The 24810-nt window shown below is 50.7% G+C and overlaps 2 protein-coding genes across 2 annotated transcripts; one reads left to right on the top strand and one right to left on the bottom strand.

The window, feature by feature from the left end:
• Window positions 1-7418: 7418 nt before the first annotated feature.
• PG985_015869 (HAL protein kinase) lies at window positions 7419-8942 on the top strand (the record flags this gene model as incomplete). The annotated part of the gene is made up of 2 exons (XM_066835635.1): window positions 7419-8744; window positions 8811-8942. The coding sequence occupies 2 exons, from the start codon at window positions 7419-7421 to the stop codon at window positions 8940-8942; spliced, it is 1458 nt and encodes a 485-aa protein (XP_066676838.1).
• A 6013-nt stretch (window positions 8943-14955) lies between these two features.
• Window positions 14956-16373, bottom strand: PG985_015868 (uncharacterized protein; the record flags this gene model as incomplete). Its single annotated transcript, XM_066835634.1, has 2 exons — window positions 14956-16066; window positions 16141-16373. The coding sequence occupies 2 exons, from the start codon at window positions 16371-16373 to the stop codon at window positions 14956-14958; spliced, it is 1344 nt and encodes a 447-aa protein (XP_066676837.1).
• Between the last annotated feature and the right edge of the window lie 8437 nt (window positions 16374-24810).

The raw sequence follows: 24810 nt of genomic DNA, 5'->3' as shown, positions 1-24810 counted from the left end.
AGGGACCCTTTGACGGACAACCGATGACTCCCGTGGAAAAGCAAAAAAAAGGTCGAGAGGGTTTTCCCACATGTCAGTCAGTACCGATGAGAAAAGGAAATCCTGATGATTGCTTGCGCCCGCCGCTGCGCGCCGCCTCCCGCAACTCGGTACTAATGCAATGCAGAAGCAACCAGGGATGTCATTTTCAAATGTCCGCCTGCTGCTTGTTGGGAAGCAACGGCGTGTTTCCTGATATGTTCAAAACACGGGAAAGAGAAATAAAAAATCGCATATTCGGCCCATAAGGTAAAAGTGTAGGTAGTAGAGCGACTCTTTTCCTCACCGCTCCGGCTTGGAAACGTCCCCATATGCACCATCTCAAATCCGGCTGCGACCTACCTGGAGGAGACAGACGAGCCGCATCGCGCCGCATCCTGGCACGACCGCCGTCCAATCCCCCTCGGCGCATACGGGCAAGCAGGACTACTTTGCCGCCGTGTGATTGGCGCGCATTCCCTCCCCGAAACAGGAGCCAGTTAAACCACCTACCGCCACACCACACCCCCCCTGGAGCGAAAGGGAAAGGGAAAACAGCTCGTGTCTCAATCAATCCCGTGTGTTTGCTGTCTTTGGGCCCCCCGGTCCTGCAAGGCTGTCCTGTCCGTCACGAATTAGATCGTGCACCACCGGGGATGCACATCGCACATGCCCTATTCTTACAGGGGGTGGGTGCGGCGCGCGCGCTCGCTCGGCGGCGGCAGGCAAGTTCAAAAAACAAACAAAAAGACAAGCCGTCCGTCCCGTAACGTGGCGGCAGATGGATGCATGGGACGTAGCTGGTAGATAGGTAGATCATTCCTATCCCATCCCGGCAAAGGGGGATAGATGGATGATCAATCAAAATCCATCAAGCGAGCCATTCACTCTCTTATCTTCCGCCACGGGGTCGCGGATTGGTGACAAACGGCCCCTGGCTGACCGTGCCGACCGATGGATGGGATGGGATTCTAGCCCTTCTTGCATGTTTCACCAGGACCATGATATCAGAAAAGCCATCGTGTGTATCGGGGGACCCCCCCTCTTTTGTTCGGAAACGGCGGGCGCTTTTCTGACGTCACGGTTGCACAGCGTACATGTATGGCGTTTTTTTCTTTGCTCTCTCAGAACGGATTGAAACGAAAGGGCTAGGCGTTTGCGCCGGGCATCGCCGAAACGAAAATATAGGTTGAATTATACATACAGTATGAGTTGTCCCCAGTGTCAGGATCGTCGAGCTGGCGTCTCCTCAACAGGCCCGAGGCCGAGGAAGCGAGAAGGGAGCCAAGCAAAGCTCAAGCAGGCCCTGAAATGGGCATGCCTCGGTGTTGCTTTGGCGAGGTCTTGCTGCTCCATCGATAACTGGGGAGGGTTGAGGTCATTGATTCCTTGACAGCGCAGTATAAAGTGGTACAAGTAGCCACATTATTCACCTTCTGTGATCTGTTAGTCGTACACTGTGATTAACTTATGTGCGAAGGGTCGCCCGGCCCCCGGTCGCTACCGAGCGGATCTGCTTTGGCTGTACAATCTACAGTACATCTCATTAGTCAGTGGTTGCGCAACCTTACACACAAAAAACAAGGTCATCCAGTGTGTGTTTCTTTGTGGCTCCCCTCTTCCTTCTCCCGCGGGCTTCCATGGATGATGTGACAAGACGGATCCCAGCAAATAAAGTAGCTGTGTTATGTATTGTCATCCTGTGGTGCGAGAAGAGCAAAAGAGAGAGTCAAGAGAGAGTGTGTACAACCCATCCCAAACTGCCGGGAACGACGGGACGACGGGGGTACCACTTTACGGTTGCTTGGCGTGTTAAGCGAATTCGATAGGCCAGCGGACAGGCCAGCAGAAACAAGAAAGGGCCAAGAGCTCGGCCAAGAAGTCGCTCAAGGCTTGTCATCGCACGACACGGACCCCGAGACCCCCCCCTCGATTCTCTCCCATGCTGGATGCCCGCTCCCCCTCCACATACCGATGGGGTTTTGTATCTCACTCTCGGTGGCTTTTTATAGGCCAGCTTATATCTGGATATCGCGGGGGCATGCATTTTTCTCTGGTTCGAGCTCGAGCCGAAGTGGAAGCCGCAAATTACCGAATACGCAGGCCTGCGTTTCGAGGTTTCCAGTCTAATATGCAACAAGCAGCAGCAGGTCTCAGTGTCTCACTGAGCTGGACCTGCGGCTGTAGCTGGACCTGCTTCCCAAGTCCCCAAATAATAAGAATCGGAATGACAGAGAAGAAGCTGCTGGCGCCCATAACATAGACTTCTTATTTGAGCTACAGCTAGCTGCAGGTTTCCCAAGCCCGCACCGTACCTACCGTATGCGAGCTTCTCCGAGCTCTTCCTTCGTCTCGAATGCGCGCCGATCAAGTAAGTATGATGAGGTATGTCTGTCTGACCCCCATGGCCGGCCGGCAGCCAACGAGCCAACCAGGGGGCGGGACGATAGAGTATTTCCCGGAATGCCCTGATGCATTGCCAATTCATCATGCCACTACATACGATGCAAGCCTCCTCGGATGTGGTTCACGGAATGAATGGCGAGACGGCACTGATGTAGGAATGAGGTGGTGGAGGTCTGGCCGAGTCTGGAGCGGTGTGCGAAACAAAACGTCTGCATGGCAACATGTAATGTACGGACAGACATATAGCATCACCTATAGTGTTGGAGTGTATAGTACGTCAGGTGTAAACGAGGGGGATAGACCATGGAGGTGAATGTCTAGGTAGCTAACCTCTCTGTGCATGTGCGCCCGCATCCAGCATGTCCTGGACCGCATGGGATGGGAAAGATATCAAAGGCCTGGTCGAATCCAGACGTACATGCACATCACTGTATGGCGCTTGCTTGAGAATGGCTGGAGCAGGGGCCGATCTTCTCTTGGGACTTTTTTCCTTCCCATGCAATGTCAACAAATGCCTCATACAAAAACAAACCAAAAAAGAACCCAGCCTTCCCGTTCGTAGACGTTACACACGAATTTGCTCCCGCCGATTTCGAAGAGGGAAAAAATCTAAAAATCCCCAATGGGCGTTAATCGGCTCTTTGCGGGAGCTCGGCACGGAACTCTGGCTTCCTACAATTCCGCATCTGCGAGAGAGCGCATGGCACGCGGGCAGTCGTTTCCGCAAAGAATGTACAGTAGCTTGCAAAGCGACTCCCTGGCGGGCGACCTTGCATGTACGGTTCACAGATCGTTATGGGGTCGAATACCCTAATCTGCTTGCCTAATGCAGCAGCTTTATGGAGTAAGGTCGTGGCCAAGTAGACACCGGACAGCATGTACATACTACTACCCTCTTACCATTGCCAATTGCTCCAATCCAATGGAGAACTTACAGCAGTACTTGCCCTAATGAACGAACAGGGGGGCAGCACAGCAGAGATCAACGAAGCAGTCGGGTAGGGAGCCGGTCCTTTGGATACCATCATCCGCCACTATGTGGTGGGATTGACAGATTCGCGAAGTAGCAAATGGTGGGCTGGGCCGGGCTTGGAGGTTGGAGGTTGGAACAAGACAACCCACTCCCAGGCCCTTCCACCACGTGCGCGACTCGGCGGGAAGCCGCGCAAAAGAGAATTTAAGGATGGATGTGTGCGTCTTTGCAGTAGGTATCGGTCGGATATGCTGTCTTACCTGTGCCCCCCGTCACCCGTACCGTACATGCCGTGGTGCTGCTCAGGGAGGTATACCGGAGTATATCGTCCCTGCCAAGGCTCGGAAAGCACTGTTGATACCCGTTTCTATACGACCGTGTACCTTAGCCAGATTGCAATGACACCTACAGGAGCCTACGACATTCCTCACACTGGCCGGCTCGCATGTCCGCCTGCGCGGTTAAAGAATTTTCTGATTAAACGGCCCCAGGTCTAGACTGTGAGCTAATAAATTCTGTTTGCTTGTTTCTTTCTTCCTTTGCTTCCCTCAGACTTCTAGGGACCTCCTAGGCCCCGAGCGACTCGACTCGGAGTCGAGCTTTTAGGTTACGTCGAGAGCCTAGCCCCCGAGATCCAGGAACAGGCAAGTTTGCCAAGACCCATTCCTGACTGATGTCAGATTTTGTGATGATTAGTTTCAGTAGTAAGTATGGCGACAAGCAAGGAGGGGGTGGTCTCGTGAGGCTCTGTTCTTTTGCACCCCATCGCACAAGCGACGCGGGAAAAAAAAGGCTTGATCAAAGATCAATCATCTCACGGTCATACGGAGTACATACATGGTCACCTCTGAAAATGGGGACTATGGGGCCCGTGCAATTTCGACCTCGTGGCCCTGTCCTGGCCGGGAAAGGTAGGGTTGGTTGGTTGACGGGGGGTTCACTAGCAAATCGGCCATGACAAGCAAGCTTTTTGGTGGTGATAGTAGTATTGGCAGTTCGAAGCGGACTGTTTACCATAGCATTGCCCAATCGTATTGTGTATGCTGTACAACCCACCGCCGACTTGTACATGCCTACTTAAGAGCTGGAGGGAAAGGATGGGGGGCAGCAGCAGCTTCTGGACTACTGCTGTGTGACCTAATTACTTTGCACCAACTATTGAACTGTGCTCTCGCCGCAAATGGCCGTTAGCCAGCAATAAACTTACACAACTCCAAAGTCTCCAACTCCTCACTCCCGGGAACCTGGGATCAACGCCCTCGGGGGGTGGTGGACAGCGAGTAAGTAATTACCACCAGTAACATGAGGGCGCCCAGAGAGCCAGCATAGCCACTACTGCTAACTAGGCCCTTGACGTACATGGTCTTTCTGCGTTGGCCTCTCTCACTCTCTCCTTCTCGCTCTCTCGCTGTTTCTTCAGTGTGATCTCCTCATTTTTACCCCCATCAGATACCAAATTCTGTGATAATGATTACATATCCTCGGCGGAGAGGAGGGTGTGGTGATATGGTAAGTATGCATACGGGCTGCATGGTAAGGTCTGCAGGAAGGGGCGTCGGCGGAAGCGCGCTTGTGCTATTTTTTGACATGTACCCCGACCATGAACCAGGCCGTGTGTCCCACCCTTCGGGGAAAGCTATGGTCTGAAAGGGATCTGACTGCTTGCTCATTGCGTGCTCTATCGCCTTCAGATTGGCCCTGGTGGTGTGGGATGGGATCTGACAAGTTATATTACTGTATACGTCCATGATTCCGATAGGTGTCGTTAAGGGAAACCACAGTAATGCACGTACCTTAGGAAGGTTACATGCATACCACAAATACACTACCTAGACTACCGTACCTACACCTCACTAGCAGCCAAGGGTACATGAGGCGTGCAGATGGGTCATTGACGGATGCAGCCTGAGCGAAGTAGTTGGTAGGTAGTCTTGACCACGGGAGAACGGAGTACAGCAGCAGCAGTAGCATCAGCAGGCTCGCAGGCAGCATGGACCTTTCTCAGTTGTTAGTTGGTAGTCTCCAAAAAGACTGGAGGTGAGTGAGGGAAAGAAAGATTTCCACCTGCCACCCCTCCCCTCGACACAAAGAGCAGTCCCAAGAAAAGACCAAGACTCCCAAGACCCTAATAAGCTCATTTTCCAAGGTTTGCTGTACGTTATTACTTGAGAGGCCGCCTGTCGCCACTTTACACCTCTTTTGACTCTCTTTCCTCTTTTCCCTTTTTGCCTTTCGTCTGCAAGCTCCTCCTTTCACACCGTTGCCCGTCGAGACAAGAGGAAAAAAAAATCCATTTCCACTAATAGATCTTGTCCGTCTTCCCGGCCTAAAGAGAGGACACCATCCCATTTTTCTGCGATCATACTACCTTCCGCCTAGCTGTTGTCACTTGTCCCTGCCCGGCCCCGTCGTTTACTTGCCCACAAGCCAGCAACCCCCACTGTATCTTGCCAGAAACCCAAGTCTATTCCACCATTACATTACATTACAGTTGATTACATTATCATTCCTTGCCCTGCCAGAAGAACCTGCTGCTGCTGCTGGTGTGCTGCTACTGCCCTTACCACATACCTACCGTCCGCCCGATCTACCTCCTTGAACCTAGCCCACCCCTCCAGACAGAGTACGTACCTATTACGCTTCTTCTTCTCGAGGGCGAGAGAGAGGATCAGAGCGAGCGAGCGAGACTGGAGACAGAAAAGCGCCTTGTCCGTGTGTGCAGCGTGTGTCCAGTGCAGTGCAGTTGTCGTTTAGGTATTGTTGTTGGCCTGGTCGACGAATTTTGCAATAAACCTTGACGTCTAACAATGACCGTCCTCGACCCGAACACGCGAAGGAGTTGCATCAACTCTCCCCTGCTCGTCCTCTAACATTCGCTGGAACCACATCCAGGTTCCTCCTCGTCGTCGGCCGCCCAGCTGAATAGGAGTTGCTCCGAGTGAAAGTTCGGCGTAGTCCCTACCAAAGACCACTAACCAACAAGGGCAAAAAACGAGAGAAGCTTCGCCGCATTACTCTCACCTCGCCATCACCAGCACCACCACTACCAACCCACCTATTGATCATTAGTCACCTGTTCGCACCTGGCTCTCTCCCTCTCTCTCTCTCTCCCGTGGCATCCATTGCTGCTGCTAGTGTTACTTGTCCCAGTGGTCTCATCATCATCGTCACTATCGCCTGTCACCTGAGTCGAAGAACAAGAAGAAGCAGAAGATTGAAATAAAGAAACCCCATTACCATAGCAGGCCCAGGCCCTCCATTTGCAAGGACCACGCATCTTATTCACCCTGCGCTGTTCACCTGCCGCCAAGCTTGCATTCCGAAGCGTAGCGCATAGCACTCCCGTCTTGTCTGTTTATCCTGACCGACCAGCACCAGCCAGTTTACAGTACAGTACATACCTACTTCTCGCTGCCCTACAAGAAACCAAAACCGTCCGTACATACCGTCCGTACCCTAGGCTGCTAAACGACTCTCGGCCTCCCCACACTCTCACCTCGCGCACCGCCTGGATTACACTGGGACCGGCCTTTGTCCTCTTGTACCCTAGTACATGACAGTACTTAACCTACACGGCCTAAGCCTACCTAAACTACCGCCTAGGCACTGGACTGGAGCAGGGGAGCCACCTAAGACTCAGTTGACCTGCAAATTTACCTCTCTTATTACTTCCCGCTCCTCTTCTCCCTCCCTCTTCCTGTCTGGTTTTCCAGAGGGAAAACAACGAAAAAGAAAAAATCTCAGCCTGCTTGCCGTTTTGAAACCCATCATTTGCGTTTCGCCGTCTTCCTGGGCTTAGCCCACCCCTGGCGATTCTTCGCCGCCCCGTAACCAATACCTTGCCACATCGCATCTCAGCTGAACCTGCCCAAGCAAACCACTCATCGTCATCGAGCGAAACCCCTCTAATTCGCCCGCGCGCATTCCTCAGCCCAGTCTTTGCCCAGCCCCGCGGACCCCACGCCCGTCTTGGGTTTTTGCTTAGCTCTCGACAAGGAAAGGAATTCCTCTTCAACAAAACATGTCGCCTTCATCCACCATGACGAGCGCATCGGAAAAGACGTCGTCTCCAACCGCCTCGCACCCGTCCTCGATTAAGTCGGTTGAAAGATCGCCACGCCTCAAGCCGACCCAAAATGGCAATGCCGTCAACGGCGGCCTCCTCAGTCCCGAGGGGCCCCCCAAGGCCTCGGTCAAGGACCGCCTCACCCGGATGTTCTCCAACAAGGGCGACATGACCAAGAGTCCCGGCACAGAGTCGCCCAACGGCGATGGCAGGACTACGCCATTGAAGCCCGTTCCCACCCCTGCACGCCAAAACTCGCTTACGAACAAGTCGGTGGAAGGCTCGGGGACTACTGCCTCGTCAAGATCGCACCACAGCCAGCAGCGATATGTCGTCAACCCGAACGTGCAGGGCGGCCATGAACACCACTTGAAGGGCAGCCGGCGCCAGGAGAAACTCACGGACATGTGGAAGTCTTTGCTCGGCAGGAAGCAGGAAGCACCCGAGGCCGACCTCTCACTGGTCTCTAGCTGGGTGGACACCCTGCAGCAGGAAAAGGATGCACTTGCAAGAGACAGGAAGGACGGCCCTAACGCCAGCACAACCCTGGTGGAGAAATACGGCAAGTGCCAGGAAGTTGTGGGCCGCGGTGCGTTCGGCATCGTGAGGATATCCCACAAGAAGGTCGACACCGGAGAAAAGCTGTTTGCCGTCAAGGAGTTCCGCCGCCGGCCCGAGGAGACGGAGAAGAAGTACAGCAAACGACTTACGGCCGAGTTCTGCATCTCTTCCTCGCTCCGTCACCCCAATGTCATCCACACTCTGGATTTGCTCAAGGATCAAAAAGGCGACTACTGCGAAGTGATGGAGTACTGTTCCGGCGGTGATCTGTACACGCTGGTTCTCGCAGCTGGCAAGTTGGAGGTGCAAGAGGCCGATTGTTACTTCAAACAGATGATGCGCGGTGTGGAATACATGCACGAGATGGGCGTTGCCCACCGTGATCTGAAGCCCGAAAACCTGCTTCTGACTTCCCACGGAGCGCTGAAGATCACCGACTTTGGCAACGGCGAGTGTTTCCGTATGGCTTGGGAGAACGACGCCCACATGGTATCCGGTCTTTGCGGATCGGCACCCTACATCGCCCCCGAAGAGTACATTGATAAGGAATTTGACGCTCGTGCGGTCGACATTTGGGCATGCGGTGTTATTTATATGGCAATGCGGACTGGCCGCCACTTGTGGCGTGTCGCGAAGAAGGAAGAGGATGAGTTTTACGAGCGGTACCTGGAAGGCCGCCGTGACGAAGAGGGGTATGGGCCAATAGAGTCCCTCCACCGTGTAAGTTGTGATTCGAGCTGTGCTCTTGCTCCTCGTGGTGACCGATTTGCTGAACATACCCCACAGGCCCGGTGCCGCAACGTGATCTATTCTATACTGGACCCCAACCCGTCGAGACGGATTACGGCATCGCAAGTCCTGAAGTCGGAGTGGGGCCGTGAGATCAAGATCTGCAAGGCCGGCGAAGAGGGCCTTTGAGATGTTGCTGGAATCTCTTGTCAAAGCCTCGGCCATGACGAGGCAATCCAGTCGCTACCGTTTCCCATCCATCCATCTATCACCCATCCAAGATTGAGGGATACCTGCATCTGTTACCCATCCAGTAGATGGTCAGTGGTGCGTTTCACTTGATATCATCATCAGCATATGAGCGTTCCGGTCTGAAGCTCGTGGTTTCTTTTTTTCACGACTGAACGGCTTTTTCTCTGCACTTGAGCAACGGAGTTTGAGGTGTTTTCCCCCATTGTTTCCAGTCGTTGGTTTTTTCTTGGTCTACCTTCCATTGTCGAGTCTCCTTTTTTTCACTACAAGCCATATTACTATGCCGGAAAGCCAGGATCCCACCGCGCAGCGCATCGACAGGATAGGGTACGATTGCGCCATGCGCACTGCGAGCGAGCGTCACAGCGATGGCTCTACTACTTGTAACAACAGACTCGCATCACCCGGGACATGCAAACTCACGGATAGGCACTGGGCGGTTCACTCGTTCGGTTTGCCTGGAACACACGACCATGGCAACTCAGGGTTCTCGGTCTCTTCATGGCGCTGGCGGACGGGGTTAAAGGGGGCATCGGGGCTGCTGTGCCACAATTTTGGGGGGCAACGGGTTGGGGATCTTGGCATGAAGAAGGGTGGCTGATATACTCTGTTTGCTGTTGGAATCAAGCTGTCCTATCTTCAGAAGCTCCTACTCTCTCTCTTACTTAGCGATGTCCCGCCCAGAGCTCCTCTGCGACGAACCGGGCCTAAAATTGGTGTTACGAGACGGGTTCATAGACAACCCTACTGAGCGAATGAAGAATCAAGACTCTAGTTGCCTACGCGAATGCGTGCCATTGACTTGTTAGTGACATTTGTCTTTTTTAGATTCGCACTTGACCCTTGGGGCTATTCCTAGCATCGGCATAGCCACAAGGCATCTTCCAGCGGTTGCTTACCAAGCCGACCAGACGTCCATTCCGACTCTGGAGCTCATCAAACCCGGTGATCAGGTCGTGGCGCAGCCCAAGCGGACTTGCGGCCCTAAAGCAACGACTATACCTGTTACGCGTTTCGAGTTACATAAGTAAAGTCACCGGCCAAAAGTCTACGCACGTACTATATCCAGGTCCAACCACCACATATACCCTTTTATTTTATACCGGCAACAACGCAATCAATTTACGATAGAATATAATATTATTAGGTATATTCTGATCGTAATTAATTAAATTTTAATAATAATTATACTAGCCTTTTATACGATATATTATATCGAATTTATAAAAGATCGAAAGAAATAGCCTTCGAATAAAGCTTAAATCTATAACTACCTATATCGCTTCTTACCTCCTTTATATATACTTTATATAATATATTATCCTTAAAATATTAAAAACGAAATTTAATTTTATATATTTTTTATTTAAAAGCTTTTTAAATTTATTTAATAAAGTTAAAATTTAATAAATAAATTAATTATTTAATTATTTAAATATTCTTTAATATAAAAAAATCCTTTATTATATAAAATCGATATATATAAATATTATTTTATATAAATGTATCCCTTAATTTATAAAAAAAAAAATAAACTAACCTTAAAAACTTTAATATATTAAATAAAAATAAAACCGTTATATAAAAAATCGAGGTTATTATAATAAAATATAAAAAAAGAATTCCTAACCTCTTTACCCCTTTATTATACTATTATTTAAATTATAAAAGAAATTTAAAGCTTAAAATAATCGATTAGATTAATAAAATCTTTTTAATATCGTTTATAACCGTATTAAAACATTTACCGATTTAATCTATAAAATATATTTTAAATCGTATATTTATTAAAAAAAAAATAATAATAATAATTATATTTAATTTAAATAAAATTAATATCGATAAGATTTAAACCATTATTTAACGTCCTCCTTTATTAAAAAAATATATTTTATAATATATTAATAACCGATCTTCTTTCTTTAAAAATTATAGTATATAATACGAAAAAAAAGGGAATATAATAAAAAATTAAATTTAACGTTTATATTAAAATATAACTCTTTTTAAATTATATAAAACTTTTAATATATTAATTTAAAAAAATTTTTTTTATCGAATTATTAATCGATAAAAACGATTAAATTTTAATTTAATTTTAAAAATCTTTCATTAAAAGAAACACCTTTTAAAATTAATAATAATAATTAAGCGATATGTATTAAATATATTAATAATATCGTTTTTAAGAATATTTACGACGAAAAATATAATAATAATTATAATCGTTTTAGAAATATATTCTTTATTTAATTTTCGATTCGTTAATAAAATATAATTGAAAATATTTAAATTTATAACGATATAATAATATTATAATAATTAAAAGTTAATATTGTTAATCGTAATAGTAAGGGAATTGGAAGGGTGGTGGTGGTAGGTGCGCAGATTTTAGTCCAGTGATTTTACCTCTCCTTTTTTTTTTTATTCTTGTCCCCCTTGTTCCTTGTTCCCCCGCTTGGCGAATCGACTCCGGCCGGGGCCGGGCATGCCCGGGACATGGGGTTGCATGGGGTAAAGACCTACCTCAAGGTCTAAGCCACCTCACGAACAGTTTCATCCCGACTCGGGCAACGAGAGAGAGGGAGGGAGACAGATCGGAATTCTTTCTCTCGTCTGAACTTCTTTATGCGGATGTCGCATCATGTTGTGTAGAAACTTGTTTGCGATTGAAACCAAGGATAACCGGGTGGAGGGGGATGATGACGGTCTGGATCTGCTTGGCATTTATTCGTCGAGACTGTTTTGCTTGAGGGGACAAGATGCAACAACGCGATGCCTTGGTGTCGATTGATTTATGGACGGGCTTGCATGTCCTGGTACTTAGGGGGAAGGATCGCGGGGACGGACGGGTTACGGGGGGTAACGTGAGACGTTGTTATCACCACAGCACTATTACAACAAGACGCAATCGCTACCGGGAAAACAAGCTGTGTATTATTGGGTTTATACAGACTAGGGAGAGAAACCCCGATATATATATTTTCAAGTGATGATGTATGTTTGGTTTCGAGCCGACCCCGTCTTGTGCATACATGCAGACTTACGCCCGACACTACGTATAGCTGACTTTGTAGATTGCTTGCTGTTTATGTGTGCGAGTGGAAGCCCGGTAAGTCAGTCCTATGAACACGAATATTTCTTCTTATTCCTGGTGATGGGGTATGGTGATGATGGGGGTTAAGGGGTGAGAGGGCAACGCGCGGGAGCGGCAGCAATGACTAATGTGTGTTCTCCTTTCGTCTTCATTTTAAGTCGCCCTCTCAAACTAGACGAGGCACATATTCATAAATATTCTGCAATCATGACGATGCATTTTCATGAGCCTTCTCATGTGCGTGAACGCAACGATTTATCTGCCGGTAGTATCCTCCACCCACATCCTGTAGACAACAAGGGCCCCCGGGGTATCTCGGGCTTCGCTCTCTTCTGTCCATTGGCTGTTCTGTAAGTGCGAACTTCTTGTCTCGCTCGATTGGGGGTGGGAGATAGGTTATAGCGCCCCTTTTGTGTCCCCAACACTTCAAATGCTTACACGGCACGCATCGCTGCGAATCAACTGCCCTGCGACTGACTCCCTTTCTTTCACCCGAGTGAGTGGTAATTACTAACATATACCCTGCCAGAACCAATCGAGCAACTGCGCACTGCAGGGTGGAGGCGGAGAAGGTTGTTCCTCATCTTATCGCAAATGGTCTATCCTCCCCCTCTCCCCTTTTTTCCTTACCACGGTCCCGACAAACTCTGAATATACACACCCCAAGAGCGAAACAAGCTCAGCATGACCCGAGGTTGATAATTCGAGTTGCATAGAACTCCCTTGACCGGGCCGGTGTAGCCTAGCGGTTAGTATTATTATTCATATTATACTTAAAGGCAAGAGGGTTCGACTCCCTCTGCGGTCACTTTCTTTTTTTTTTTTTTTCGAGATGGAGTGTTTCTCTATCTCCCATCTTCTGGCATTGGTTTATCTTCCACTTTCCTACCACGGCCCAGACAAACTTCGAATACACCCACCCACCCCAAGAACGAAACAAAGTAATCTCGACACGACCCGGGGATTATAATTCGAGTTGACATAGATCTCCCTTGACCGGGCCGGTGTAGCCTAGCGGTTAGTATTCATTATTCATATTATACTTAAAGGCAAGAGGGTTCAACTCCCTCTGCGGTCACTTTTTTTGTTTTTCGAGATATCCTTTTTCTCTTTCTTCTTCTACGCCCTCTCCGGTATATTCTTCGTCTTCTATCTCTTTACCTGTTTTCCCTTCCTTCGCACACACACACACATATACACCCGACATACAGACACATACGTAGACTCGATAAACTTCATCAGAAGATGTCTGCCCAACAAAGTTGGAGAACCTCGAGAATCGTACACCACGCCTATGCGTGGCACATCACTCGCAGCGAGATGGCTGGCAGCAGGTTTCGTAAGTAGATAAGGTATGTACATAGCCAATCATTGATGACACCACCCAAAACAACAGCGACAAGTACATACATACCAGTTAGAACCAACCGTGATCACCAATACACCCTCCATCTATTTCTCTACCAGCGGCGACAGAGACAAGCGAAGGGAAAGAGACATACAATCCCCCCGAGGGTGGTCAGGGAGCACGCGAAGACCGAATTGTCAACCGTCTACTCCCCCTATCCCCCCCTTTCCCGGGCATTCTCCCAGTCAAGAGACATAGCCATCCTGCTTCACCTTTTCCAATGGAATTGCACAGAGGCTCCATGCTGCCCGTCTCCTTTCATGCTCTCTCCCACTACACACAGATACAGATGTGCATATACATAGTAAGGGGCATTGATCCATTCCTATCCCCCTCCTTGCTGGAGTTGACATCGTAGACAATGCGCAAGCATCCAGTTAATGATCCTTATATGTGGCTGTATAAGTTGTCATTGTCCATTGCTCAACTAGCCTTTTAGACGTATTCGCGGTCTAAGAACAGCACCAAGTACCCAAACGAGCAAGACGTTAGGGCAAGGACTTTTTTGTCCCACCTGGGAAGACTTCAAGTCGGGCCTACTAGACATCTTGAATAGGTAAATTCACATCATCGCAAGTCTATCACAGAAAGCACATGATATAGTAAAAGTCATGATTGCGAAAAAAGGGGTCGCATTATGTATACACTACAAGCCATCCGCTTAGAAGCGCATTCGTTGGCAGCCGTCCCCAACCAAGATCTGATTCTATCAACGCACACTCTCCCTCCCCAAGGCATCATCAAGGTTAAGAGGAACATGTTACACACGAGTGCCTCCTCGACGTTTCCCATTCTTTGCTCTTCGTTTCTTGGCATGCCTCTCTTTGTTTTAACCTTGCGTGCCGTGTTATGTTTTAGTTTCCCCAAATTCCAAATATCAACCGCAAACACCTTGACTGATAGGCGACCCCCTATCTGGTATCGTGCGCCTTCCACTTCCAAGTAGCCCGCCCACCCTGATAAGAAAAAAAAAAGAGAAGGCGCCATTCCTTGTTGCGAAAACAATAAGAACTCCGGTGCTGCCTGGTTACCCTGTCATATGAGAGCACCCTGCGACGACGCCCTTGGGGGTGACCATACCATATATATAGAATAAGATGCCTCTCTCTCAAATCGCTCGCTGAAACACAGCCCTTGCCCTTTGGTGTGATCCCGGAGGCACCGTCAGGTAATACAAAACATTACATCCTAGGGAATCCCGCCGATGTCCCCCAACGTGTACCTTCATTAGAGTAAGGTGATTATCGCGATGGCGGCTGAGAGACAGGCCTGGTAACCGGGCTCCAAATTGTTGCGAGATACGTAACAATTGCTCTGAAATTCACCAACGAGTGTTTTTTGTGGTTTGTGATATACACCAGGTGGCAGTCGTAGCGTGGCATAAGATTCGTAAGGTGGTAAAAAATACAGAGAGCCCAACCGATATATGTTGCGATGCTCGTGGCTCAAGAGTGGAACAGATCCCATGCGCGTTCGCAGATGCGCAGGAACTCGTCGCGCTTGGCCCGCTGGGTCTCGGGGCTGTCACGTCCGGCACCGAAAGGCCCGGCGCGTCGAGTGGCCGAGGGCCCGTGACCCAGGGGTGGGCTGCCACCCTCCTCGTACTCAGCTCGAGAACGTCTCTTGCTGGCGCTGCGGCTATGGTCCTGCATTTGCATGCCATTGCGTGGCGAGGGAGGGGTGGGGGGCTGGTGGCCAGTGTAGTGAACAATCTTGGGCAGGAGCTCAGGTCGGCCACCGGTCAGCTCATGCTGGGCCTCCTCGGCAGATCGGTACTCTCGGGCTCTGGCAGACATAGGTGGCTGAGACTGCTGGGGAGCCTGGCCGGGCGACGCGGGAGGGCCGTGGCTGGATCCGGGGTACAGCGTGCGACCGTTGTTGCTGGTGTTGTTTGTCGAATCGGGGTGGGCCGAGAGACCCTGGCCAAAAACGTCGTGGATAGGAGGCAGGCGGTTTGCGGTCTGCTGTGCGGGAACGTGGTGGATGTGCGACGTGCCGGACAGATTTGAGGGCTGGTTGGCAACATGTCTGGTCATGGGGGGGTTGTGGCGGCCGGTGAAAGTTTGTCCGAGAGGAGCGGACTGGATCACCCGCTCGTGGGCAAACTGCTCATGGGATGGTGCGACGATGCTCAATCCAGGAGGGGCCTTGTTGCGTCTCGACGAGATGCCGGGTGTCTTGACTCCAAAGGCTCCCATGTTGGTGCTGTCCTTGCTGGCCTCAGGACCGTCTCCCTTGGCCGACTGCTGCTGGAGTCTGGCCTCGATGATGTGTCGCTGCTGCTCGCGAACATTCATACTGCGCTGCAGCTGCTCCTTCATCATGGGGTCTTGTGTCACAAAGCCGGGAGACAAGCAAGCGAGACCGACTTCCTGAATACCGAGCGAGTCTCGGCCGCCAGGAAGCCGTGCCGTCTGTGCACCAGAACCCGTCAGGACACTGTTCTTGGAGAGATCCAGCTTTCGCGGCCTGTGTCGTGTCGTGGGGAGATCTGGGGAGCTGGGCTCCTTCTTGACGAAGATTTTCGGGGCGGCGCTGCTGGATGCATTGCGTGAACTATGGTAAGGTACATGTCAGCGCAAGATTCAGACATCAATAATCAAAAGGTCCCACAGCTTGTCGAAACTTACGCGCTGGGAGGAGAAGACTTTGTTGGCTGTGCACCCCTGGTCGGGCTGCCGCTGCCTTTGCGCGGCGCGGACATGGAAGCGTTCGGTGTGCCTGAAGGAAGGGCTGTACGAGGCACTGAGGGCGACGAGGCCGGTGGTGCGCTGGCGGTGTTGTTGTTGGCGGGGGCCAACTCAGCATATGCTGGTCGATCGTGAGGAGCCGGCGAAGGGGCCATGGCGAGCGCTGCACTCATGGTGAGATGCAAGAAATGTGGTGATGGGTTAATTGTTGGTAGATCAAACTGCCAATTGCCTCAAAATCAATTGGCAAAGGCGTGCGTTCTCTTGCGTGCTTGTTCGCCTGCTGGATTGACAGAGGGCGCGACAGTGCAGAGAAAACGAGTTGCAAGCTGACTTGGCGAGTCAGCAGGAGCAGCCCGTAGTCGTCCCTGGCAAAGATGCGGACCGGGCAGGCACAATGTGGAAAGGTAAAACCCCTGTATGGCTGCTTCCGTTTCCACGCAGGCTTGAGAATTGAATTAGATGGCTCTTCGGAAGAGTCAAGGGATGCGTTGCTCAATTTGGGTTGTGCAACAGAGTTGGTGAGGTTGGACTAGGATCGGTCCAGATTCGATATGTGTGGATGTGGCAGCGTGCGTCACTAGCAGCAAGCAAGCAGCCTATTTCCTATCTCCCCTTTTTCGGTTGGGCCTAAGTGTCGGGTCAGGAGTCTAGGAAGAGCTTCTCTTTTCCTAGGCGCTGAAAAAACAGGTCCGGTTTTAATCTAGTCAGAGGTACTGAATCTGCTAGGTTCGCTCGTTCTCAGCTCGGGTGGGAGCCGACTGATTGGTTTCTCTAGGAGAGACAAGAAGAGCGTCGGGAATATCGATATATCGTTTGCGTTTTCTTGGTGACACAGGTCCGCACTCGGTTTCCTGCACTCAGATGCGTCTTTCTTACCCACCAAAGTCTTCCTGGGAGCTCTTTTGAGGGAGGTGGACGGGGTTTTTGGAACAAAAGCCAAATCCGTGGTTCGTGTCGGCCAAATTCCTTTCGTTCCTGAATCCTAATTCGCGAATTCCACTAGTGTCGGTAGTAACGATTGAACGAGTACTCTTCTCAAGATGGTCCGGTAAAACTGCCACGCAATGCGACGTGTAAAAATTGAATTTGAAAGGTCGGGCTTTCAAACAAGAAAAAGGGTTATGAGAGTGGTTTTTGTTTTGTAGTTGCACAAATGGGCGAAGTCGCTGAGACGAGTATGTCTCTGATGCGGTGTTGTATAATAGGCAAATGCCGAAAAGTGGCTTATTAAAGCGGACCTGGGCGCCGAGGTCGACGGTTTTCTCCAAAGGCGAGACTCGCAAAAGTAGCCCTGATAGCGACGGGAGGGAGGGAATGCGATGGGGGTTGATTACAGCAAACCTGCGCGCCAGCTGGGTATACGAGGGGTTATTGTTCTTGTTCTGTTTCTTCTGCTTCTCAACAACGTTGGGGAAGGTGGAGGAATGGAGGAGGGGGGAAACAGCGTCGAAACAGTCGGAAATAAAATAAAAAGACGACTGCTTAGAAATAATGCAACAAAAAAGCGAGAGACTCGGGCACACGAGCTTTTGGGGGGAATAAAAAAAAAAGGATGCGTAAGAAAAAAGGAAGAGAGGTTTTGGATCTTCGTTGGAGGGGTCAGGGCGGCTGCGAGGTAGAAAAGGAAACTAGCGGGTGCGTCGAGACGTGCAGGAAACGTAGCGATGGGTTCAATGTTGCCAATACTAGGCTGATGCTAGCATGGATGGCATGTACCTGGGAGGGACGAGAGAAACGTACCCGACCGTCAATCCCCCTGTCCAATCCAATGTATGTTCGATTTGCAAGGACCGGCCCAAGACTTGGTTGGGCAGGGACTGTGCAGAGAGAGACTCAGAGTGTGTGTGCTGTATGTGTGTGTATTGCTATGTATTGCATGGCTACCTATCGCTCGCTGGCTGGTTGCGGTGGGTTACTGGGCGATGTGCAAAAGGGCCCTGGCAACCCCCCCCCCCCCCCTCCAGGTTACGAAGTTTATGAAAGGGGAATGCGGAATAGGGAGTTGATACAGGTACCTTCACACGATTTGATGGCTTGGCCTTGGGCTTGTAGCTGCGATGTCAGAGAAGTGTGGGCTGGACCTGCGACTCGAAACCACCCCTGTCCATCCAGCTGGCGGCGGGAACATGCCCATGTTCCATTTTCGAAGTGACGGGCGGGCGTTTGTAGCCATGTACTGTACATACTTACTCCCATCGGGTCGGTGTCGTGTCGGTCGGTTCAGCGAGCATTTCCCAATCAATCAATATGTGTTGGGGCCCTTTTACACTTTATTAAGCTAGCATCGTGAGACTCTTCGAAAATACTACGTAGCCGGGCTTGGTTGTACACGTCGCATGCGCCTGTGGTACTGGACATAAGGTAAGTGTTCTGTTCAATCAATCAATAACCGGCAATCTATCGAATCTTCCTTTTTGGAAGCCTCGAGATATTGATGCATTGGGCAGGGGAAAGTAAAGTGCTTTAGCCCTTCCCTTTCCTTGATCATGCTGTTTCGCATCCTTCACCAGCCATAGTAAGAGAATCCCCGTGTCGTAAGGTACGGGGACTCCTCCAGACTCCACTATCGAGCTTCACGGATGATGCGATAGGCAGGATTCTCTATCTCGCAGCGCATCAGACTGCAGCACCACCAGTTGTTATGGGGCAGGTTTCTTCTGTAAACATGCATGCACCATCCCCGAATCCCCTTGCTGCTTGCCCCCCAGAGACCGTTGGGAAAAAGACGATGGTATGGCAAGGTATGGGATTATTATTATGGGTGTGAGGGATGTGTGTTCGGATGCCAGGCCGTGGACGATGGGTAATCCAACATCACCATGCCAATGCCAGCAGGTGAGAAACATTGGTGGACATGAGAAAACCCCGGTTGGGGCCCTGGACCTGCCTAGAAAGTTTGGGAGAAGGGGTGGCGTTGTAGTTCTGCCTCCGTAGGCTGTTTTACATTGACACCAATGGGACTATCTACAAAGCGGTGGTGCTGCCGAGAAGCCGTGCCATTCCCAGCCAGGCCAGCATTGGCTAAAGTGCCTAGTTCAGGACGGTGAGCCGCTTTTGATTGGCCCGCGCCCGACCACCTCCGGCAGCACTAGCTGCTTCGACGTGCGACATAGGCCACAGATCGAGAGAGATTCTGAGAGAACAGTCAGTCAGTCGCTGCCAATGAAACCACCGCCAATTAATTCTGCTCGACCGGCCGGGACGATTGGCCAAAAACGAACATCAGAAGACTCTGTCAGCCATTATCAAGAGGGGCGCTCATTCGCCAGACGCATCGGGGACGCTGAATCGCCGAGAGCCATGGGAGAGTTGATTGCCGGAGACAGCACAGCACACACAGCACACAGCACATGCATACATACTGTACGTTCCAATATCAGAGAAATTCAGGTGATGCGACAAACGACTGTTATGCTCGCGTCCTCCGGGGGGGCCCAAGGAGAGAGAGGCCGCAGGACGTCAATCAATCAGTTGATGTGTGACACCCACCACCACCCCCAACGACGCCCTATTTTGTTTCGAGATAGTTCTTTCTTGTCATTATCATCATCATCGGCCGCCGTAGCTGGTCGCCCGCGATGGCGAAGCAGTTGACAGGAGCGTACCCGTGCTTTAGTGAAGTGACGTCGCCGCCGGGGGTGGCAGGTGCGAGTTCAGATGAAGATTTGCTCTGTTTGCTCGTGTTTGGCCCGCCCGCGAGATTTGGGCGGCCCAGTGTAGCGACCCAAGAACCCGAAGTGCTTCTCTTGCTTTAGCGCTGACCCAGTCCTGACCCAGGTTTGGGGTTGACCTTCCCTTCCCCGCCTTGTGAGGCAGCGAGGCTGCCAATCCAGCGCTGCGTGCGCCCAAAGGGGTTAGAGGGCCCCAGTTGCCTCACCGTAGCCCGTATCAGGTTTCTGAACTCTGGACGAGCTAGGCATGGGATGAACATGAACACGCAGCGCCTTCTCGAACGGGGGAGCAGCCGACATACATTTCAGCAAATTCAGAAGCAACTCATAATAATCAAAAAAAGATATCAAATATTAATACAGCGCAGGGCTGCTGCAGACCGCCCCGAGCCGAGTCGAACGTTGCACATGATCGTCAAACGATCTTTCATAACAGCGCGCTTCTGTTCCTCCCGCTTAGAAAAAGGTCACCGACCTCGCTCCCAAGCACCAAGTCTTGTCGCATAATGTCACTCAAGGACAGTGCATTCGGACAATGCGACTTTTAGAGTTTCCAATCAGCAAAGTCGGTCAGGTTCCGTATGAGACGCTGCCGAGGCTCTGGCTTGCTTGAGGGGATCTTACCGAGGAGAGTCGGTCGGAGAGATCTTGGAAAAGAGCGCGCCAACCTTGTCCAAAACGGCTTAAGAGGACGACGTTATGGGTTGTGAAGCACGAGCATGAGCGGAAAGAATCAAGGGCATGATCATGATACCGCAACCCTACAACTTTTCTCACGTGGGGAACCCATTTTGTGGAACGGGTTGAGGCTCAAGTCTGTACATATGAGACGAGGCAGTGCTGGTTCCAGCCAGGTTTGGTTTGGTTTCCAAGATTTCGGTTGTTTATTGCGGTTTCCTCTAATTGCGCATTCCCCATCTGCATTTCATGTTGCATGCCCATGCTGCGCCGTTGTACAGCACACGCCAGCACCTCTTGAATCGCCCATATCGGTTCGGCTCCTCCTGCTTTCGAGAGTTGCGCGACCAAATGGGTTGAATCTCGGCACCTCGAAGGCAGAATGGCCCGGCCCTTTTGACTAACTAAAAGTCCTTGGCCCTTGGCCCTTGGCACTCGCTCAGTCTTGGACGATGGGACCCCCGTCTGTCACATTCGCACGGTCCTGTTTGTCCCAGGTAGACTGACGTGATCGGCCTAGCACCCTGCTCCCAAATCTGCATCCCAAAAAGCACGGGACGGCTAGGTTAGGTTAGGTTACTGTAGGCTAATGTACTGTACCTTGTTCTATTCTGAGCAGCCCAACCTGCTATCCATGCCCCTGCCTGCCAACCTCGGAGCTGGGCATATCCTGTCCAATATGAACGGACCGATGTAAACGCATTCTGTTCTTGTTCTGCTTCTTCTTTTCCAGACCGATACCAGCCATCGGACCATTGATGAGAGGGCATTACTGACCGCCCTTCTCTGCTTCACGACGCACAAGACCCGGATCATGCCCAAGAGCGGTATCAATTGATACCGACTGAGTAATGGGTGGCCGCTCTCTGACTCTTCAGCTCACCAATTGACAGGCGCGAGTGTTTGAGAAAACCCAGTTGACCAATCACAGGGGCGGGCGGATCCCAGAGTTGAAACACGATCCCCTGGCGCATAACCAATCAAGGCCCTGCTCAAGGCGCGCCATTTGGGCAATCTTGCAATCCCACCCCCTGCAATCGCCCATGTGCAGTGGGCTTTGGAAGGAAAACTCCCGAGTTGGCGGTGGGTGAAGATGGATGTCCAAGTCAAGCATCGGCCATATCTGTCACACTGGTCGGATTTGCACGATGCGAATCACGGCCTTGGGAGTCTGGACACGATGGGATCGGTGCTTGGCTGGCTGGCGCTGGTTTTCCGCGCACTTCTTGTTGACGAGGGAGAGGCAGGCAGATCGATCGACAAAGTCCCGCCGTTTTAATCAATTCGTCGGAACTGCCGGTCACAGCCAAGTGGGCTCCTGGCGACTCGAGTCTCGTATCGCGTATCTTGTCTGCAATGCCCTCGTCCTCAGGAATCCGAATAACCCAATAACCCCATCGAACAGGATGGAAATTTGCATTGAGCAGGTATACGTACATACATACCAGCCAGACCTGGCGCGGACTACCTACCTAATATTGCAATGCAAGGAGCGAACTTGTATTTTCCTCTTTTCCAACGTTGCATGCCTTGCAATTCGATATTAACCCAGGTACTTGTCGGCACCACGGTAATCTTATTAGCCCACCCTTTCACCACCCACTTGCCGAACTATCGGGTGTGATACGTGACGGCTCGTGCAGGAAACGGGCTTGAGCGGCATGATCGCAATAATCGAGGCAAGGGAAGAAAAGCCAAGGTAAGGCGAGGCAAGAGCAGAAAGAAAGCGAGAGAGTGAGTGTTAAGAAAAAAATAAAGGTTGTGTCAACTTGCAGATCCGCTCCGCCCAGCAGCCAGCGCGTAGACCGAGCCGCGATCCCTTGCACTGACATACCTACTACTTACATGCCTCATTTTATAGGAAATACTACTTACCTAAGGTTAAGTACACTTCTTACATTTCTCAAGGATGAATCCCCATTCCGCGCGCCCGCCGCCACCTGAGCCAATCTTGTTTGCGATGGAGCCCTGACTACTGCAATATTGACGTGCCTTGGTCGCTCTCGATCCCCCATGGATGGTGGATGTTCTGATGGGATGGGATGAGATTCGATCCCGCAAAGAGCAATTATTACATACGTCTCTCTCCCGGCCAGCATGGATGTCGGCCACTTCATTGCAGGGGTTCGATGCTTCGGAGTGGGATTCCATGTATATCCTCACCTGAGAAAAGTCCTACTGCCAATATTGAACCTATCCGACATCGTCTTATATGTCAATGATATTGTCAATGCGCGCGCGCCACCCTCGTAGCATTACAGGGTTCCAGTAGAGGTAGGTACTGTCGTGCATTCACTCCCGCTCAACGATGATTGGGCGGCTGTGAACCGCCCTGGATGATGTGTGTGTGACCTGGCAACTAACCATGTTTTCTTATTCGACTGGCGCCAGACGCCCATTATATCATGACGGCCTGCCGCGGCAAGAATTAAATGATTATTTGCTGCTGTGGTGTTTAGTGGTAGTATTGTTGCCTTGGCTTCGCGTGAAGTGCTCTTGTTGGGTTTATCATATGATGGATGAACAGTCCCCCAAAGGCAATATGATATGTTGCGTATACTTACTTGCCTACTTACTTACTTGACCCTACACGAAGATGGCGTGGCGACATTGGACGATCCCGTGTTCCCGTGCAGATGGCATTATACTGTACCTACAGAGGTCAGTCAATGGCTCGATCCTTCCTGTCTGTCTGCCAGGTAGGGTACTCCTTGTGGGATGACATGTGCTGCGCTCAGAGGCTGACAGGGTCGACTCTGCAAGCACTGATATGCGCATGATATCACGTCTTCCCGGAGCCTCAACCCCTACCTGGCTCTCGCTCGCGCTGCTTGCACTATATTTGCATACCAACGGAAGGGGATGCCAAGCAATGTGTAGATTGCGACATGTTCTATAGGCCTTCCAGATGGATTATTAGATTGGGCTGTGCTTGGCTGAGTGCATGCCTTGGGCTGGGTCCTACTTGCTAGGTATGTAAGACGCGGAGTATGTTTCGGATGAACTCGCCATGGTGCTATTCATACCGGCTACCCGTTCCTACACAATCTACGGAGCCAGGTCCATCGTGGTCGACGGGCTCTAATCGTTACGCATCGCCACAGGGTGAAAAAAGCAAAAGCCTAGATCTATTTTCCGGGCGGGCTAGACTTGTGTGTAAGATTGCGGTCAATGGGAGTCTGATCTGCTTGGAGTGACCCCTTTTTCCGCTTGGACGAGCTCCGGGAAGCCTCGATGTTATCGGCATGCCCATTACACTGAGAAATTGAACCTAGTGCTTTTGATGGGTAGTGGGCCTTTGTCTCTCAGATACTGACTGGTTAACGGTAGATTTAAGGGACGGAGTGACAACTGTGGCTTCTGGCCAAGGTGTCTGAATGTCTTCTAGGCTGGCACATGCCTCTCCAGGCCTCGATGTTCGTCGAGATGTGATCTAATACAGGCAATGCTGATGGCACACTTTGGTCGACATGGAAACCCAATAGGACATAGATCGTCAAAGGGCCCAACAAGCGGAATAGCCCCTATGTGTTCTCATGAGCCCAGTGATGGTTCGAGTGCAGTGGTTGAACAGACCAAAGATAGCCACAGGGGCATTTGGTTCATCCAAGGCGAAATATACGTTCAAATTGGACATAGCGGATGGTGCAAGTGAATGGACAGGCACGGCAGCGCCAATGTTTTTCTCCAAGTGGACCGAATGCCTAGACTCACTCAATGAGCCTATCTGTTCCTATCATCACAGCCGGAATCTTGGACAAGCACGGACGGGCCGGTGATGAATTACTCGACTGACTTCGCATCGGCTCAGGTACTCGACGGGATAGGGGCAGCGTCTCGACACCGCACCCTACTCCCTATTCTGATTCGCATAGAAGGGGAAATCAAGAACCTCGAGGGGGCATCTCTAAAAGCTCACACACTGGTGAACTCCTACTACGTGCGAGTCCTCTAAGGAGTAGTGTGGGTGACTACTATATCGCCGGCTGTGGCACCATGCCCGTATTTGTGGTCAACATGTGTTCTTTCTGGAGAGCAGAGACACTGCTGGCCCTGTATGTCAATCTCCAAGATATCAACCCGGGAGCGGCCGAGAGACGGGCTTCGATACTTATTCGGGTAATGGATGAATGAGCATGAGCTCTGTCCACTCGTTACGCCCATGGGTAGGCACAGCACATATCGAGGGGATCTGTCATGTAGGTTGGGATAAAGCGGTACCTGTGCCCTTGTTGTTCCAAGGTGTTATTATTGCCTA

Source organism: Apiospora marii (genome assembly GCF_038362585.1).
Source record: "Apiospora marii strain CBS 49790 chromosome Unknown utg000013l_segment0_segment0, whole genome shotgun sequence".
Classification (NCBI taxonomy): domain Eukaryota; kingdom Fungi; phylum Ascomycota; class Sordariomycetes; order Amphisphaeriales; family Apiosporaceae; genus Apiospora; species Apiospora marii.
Note: the sequence above shows the minus strand (reverse complement) of the source record. Positions and strands in the feature narration are given on the sequence as shown.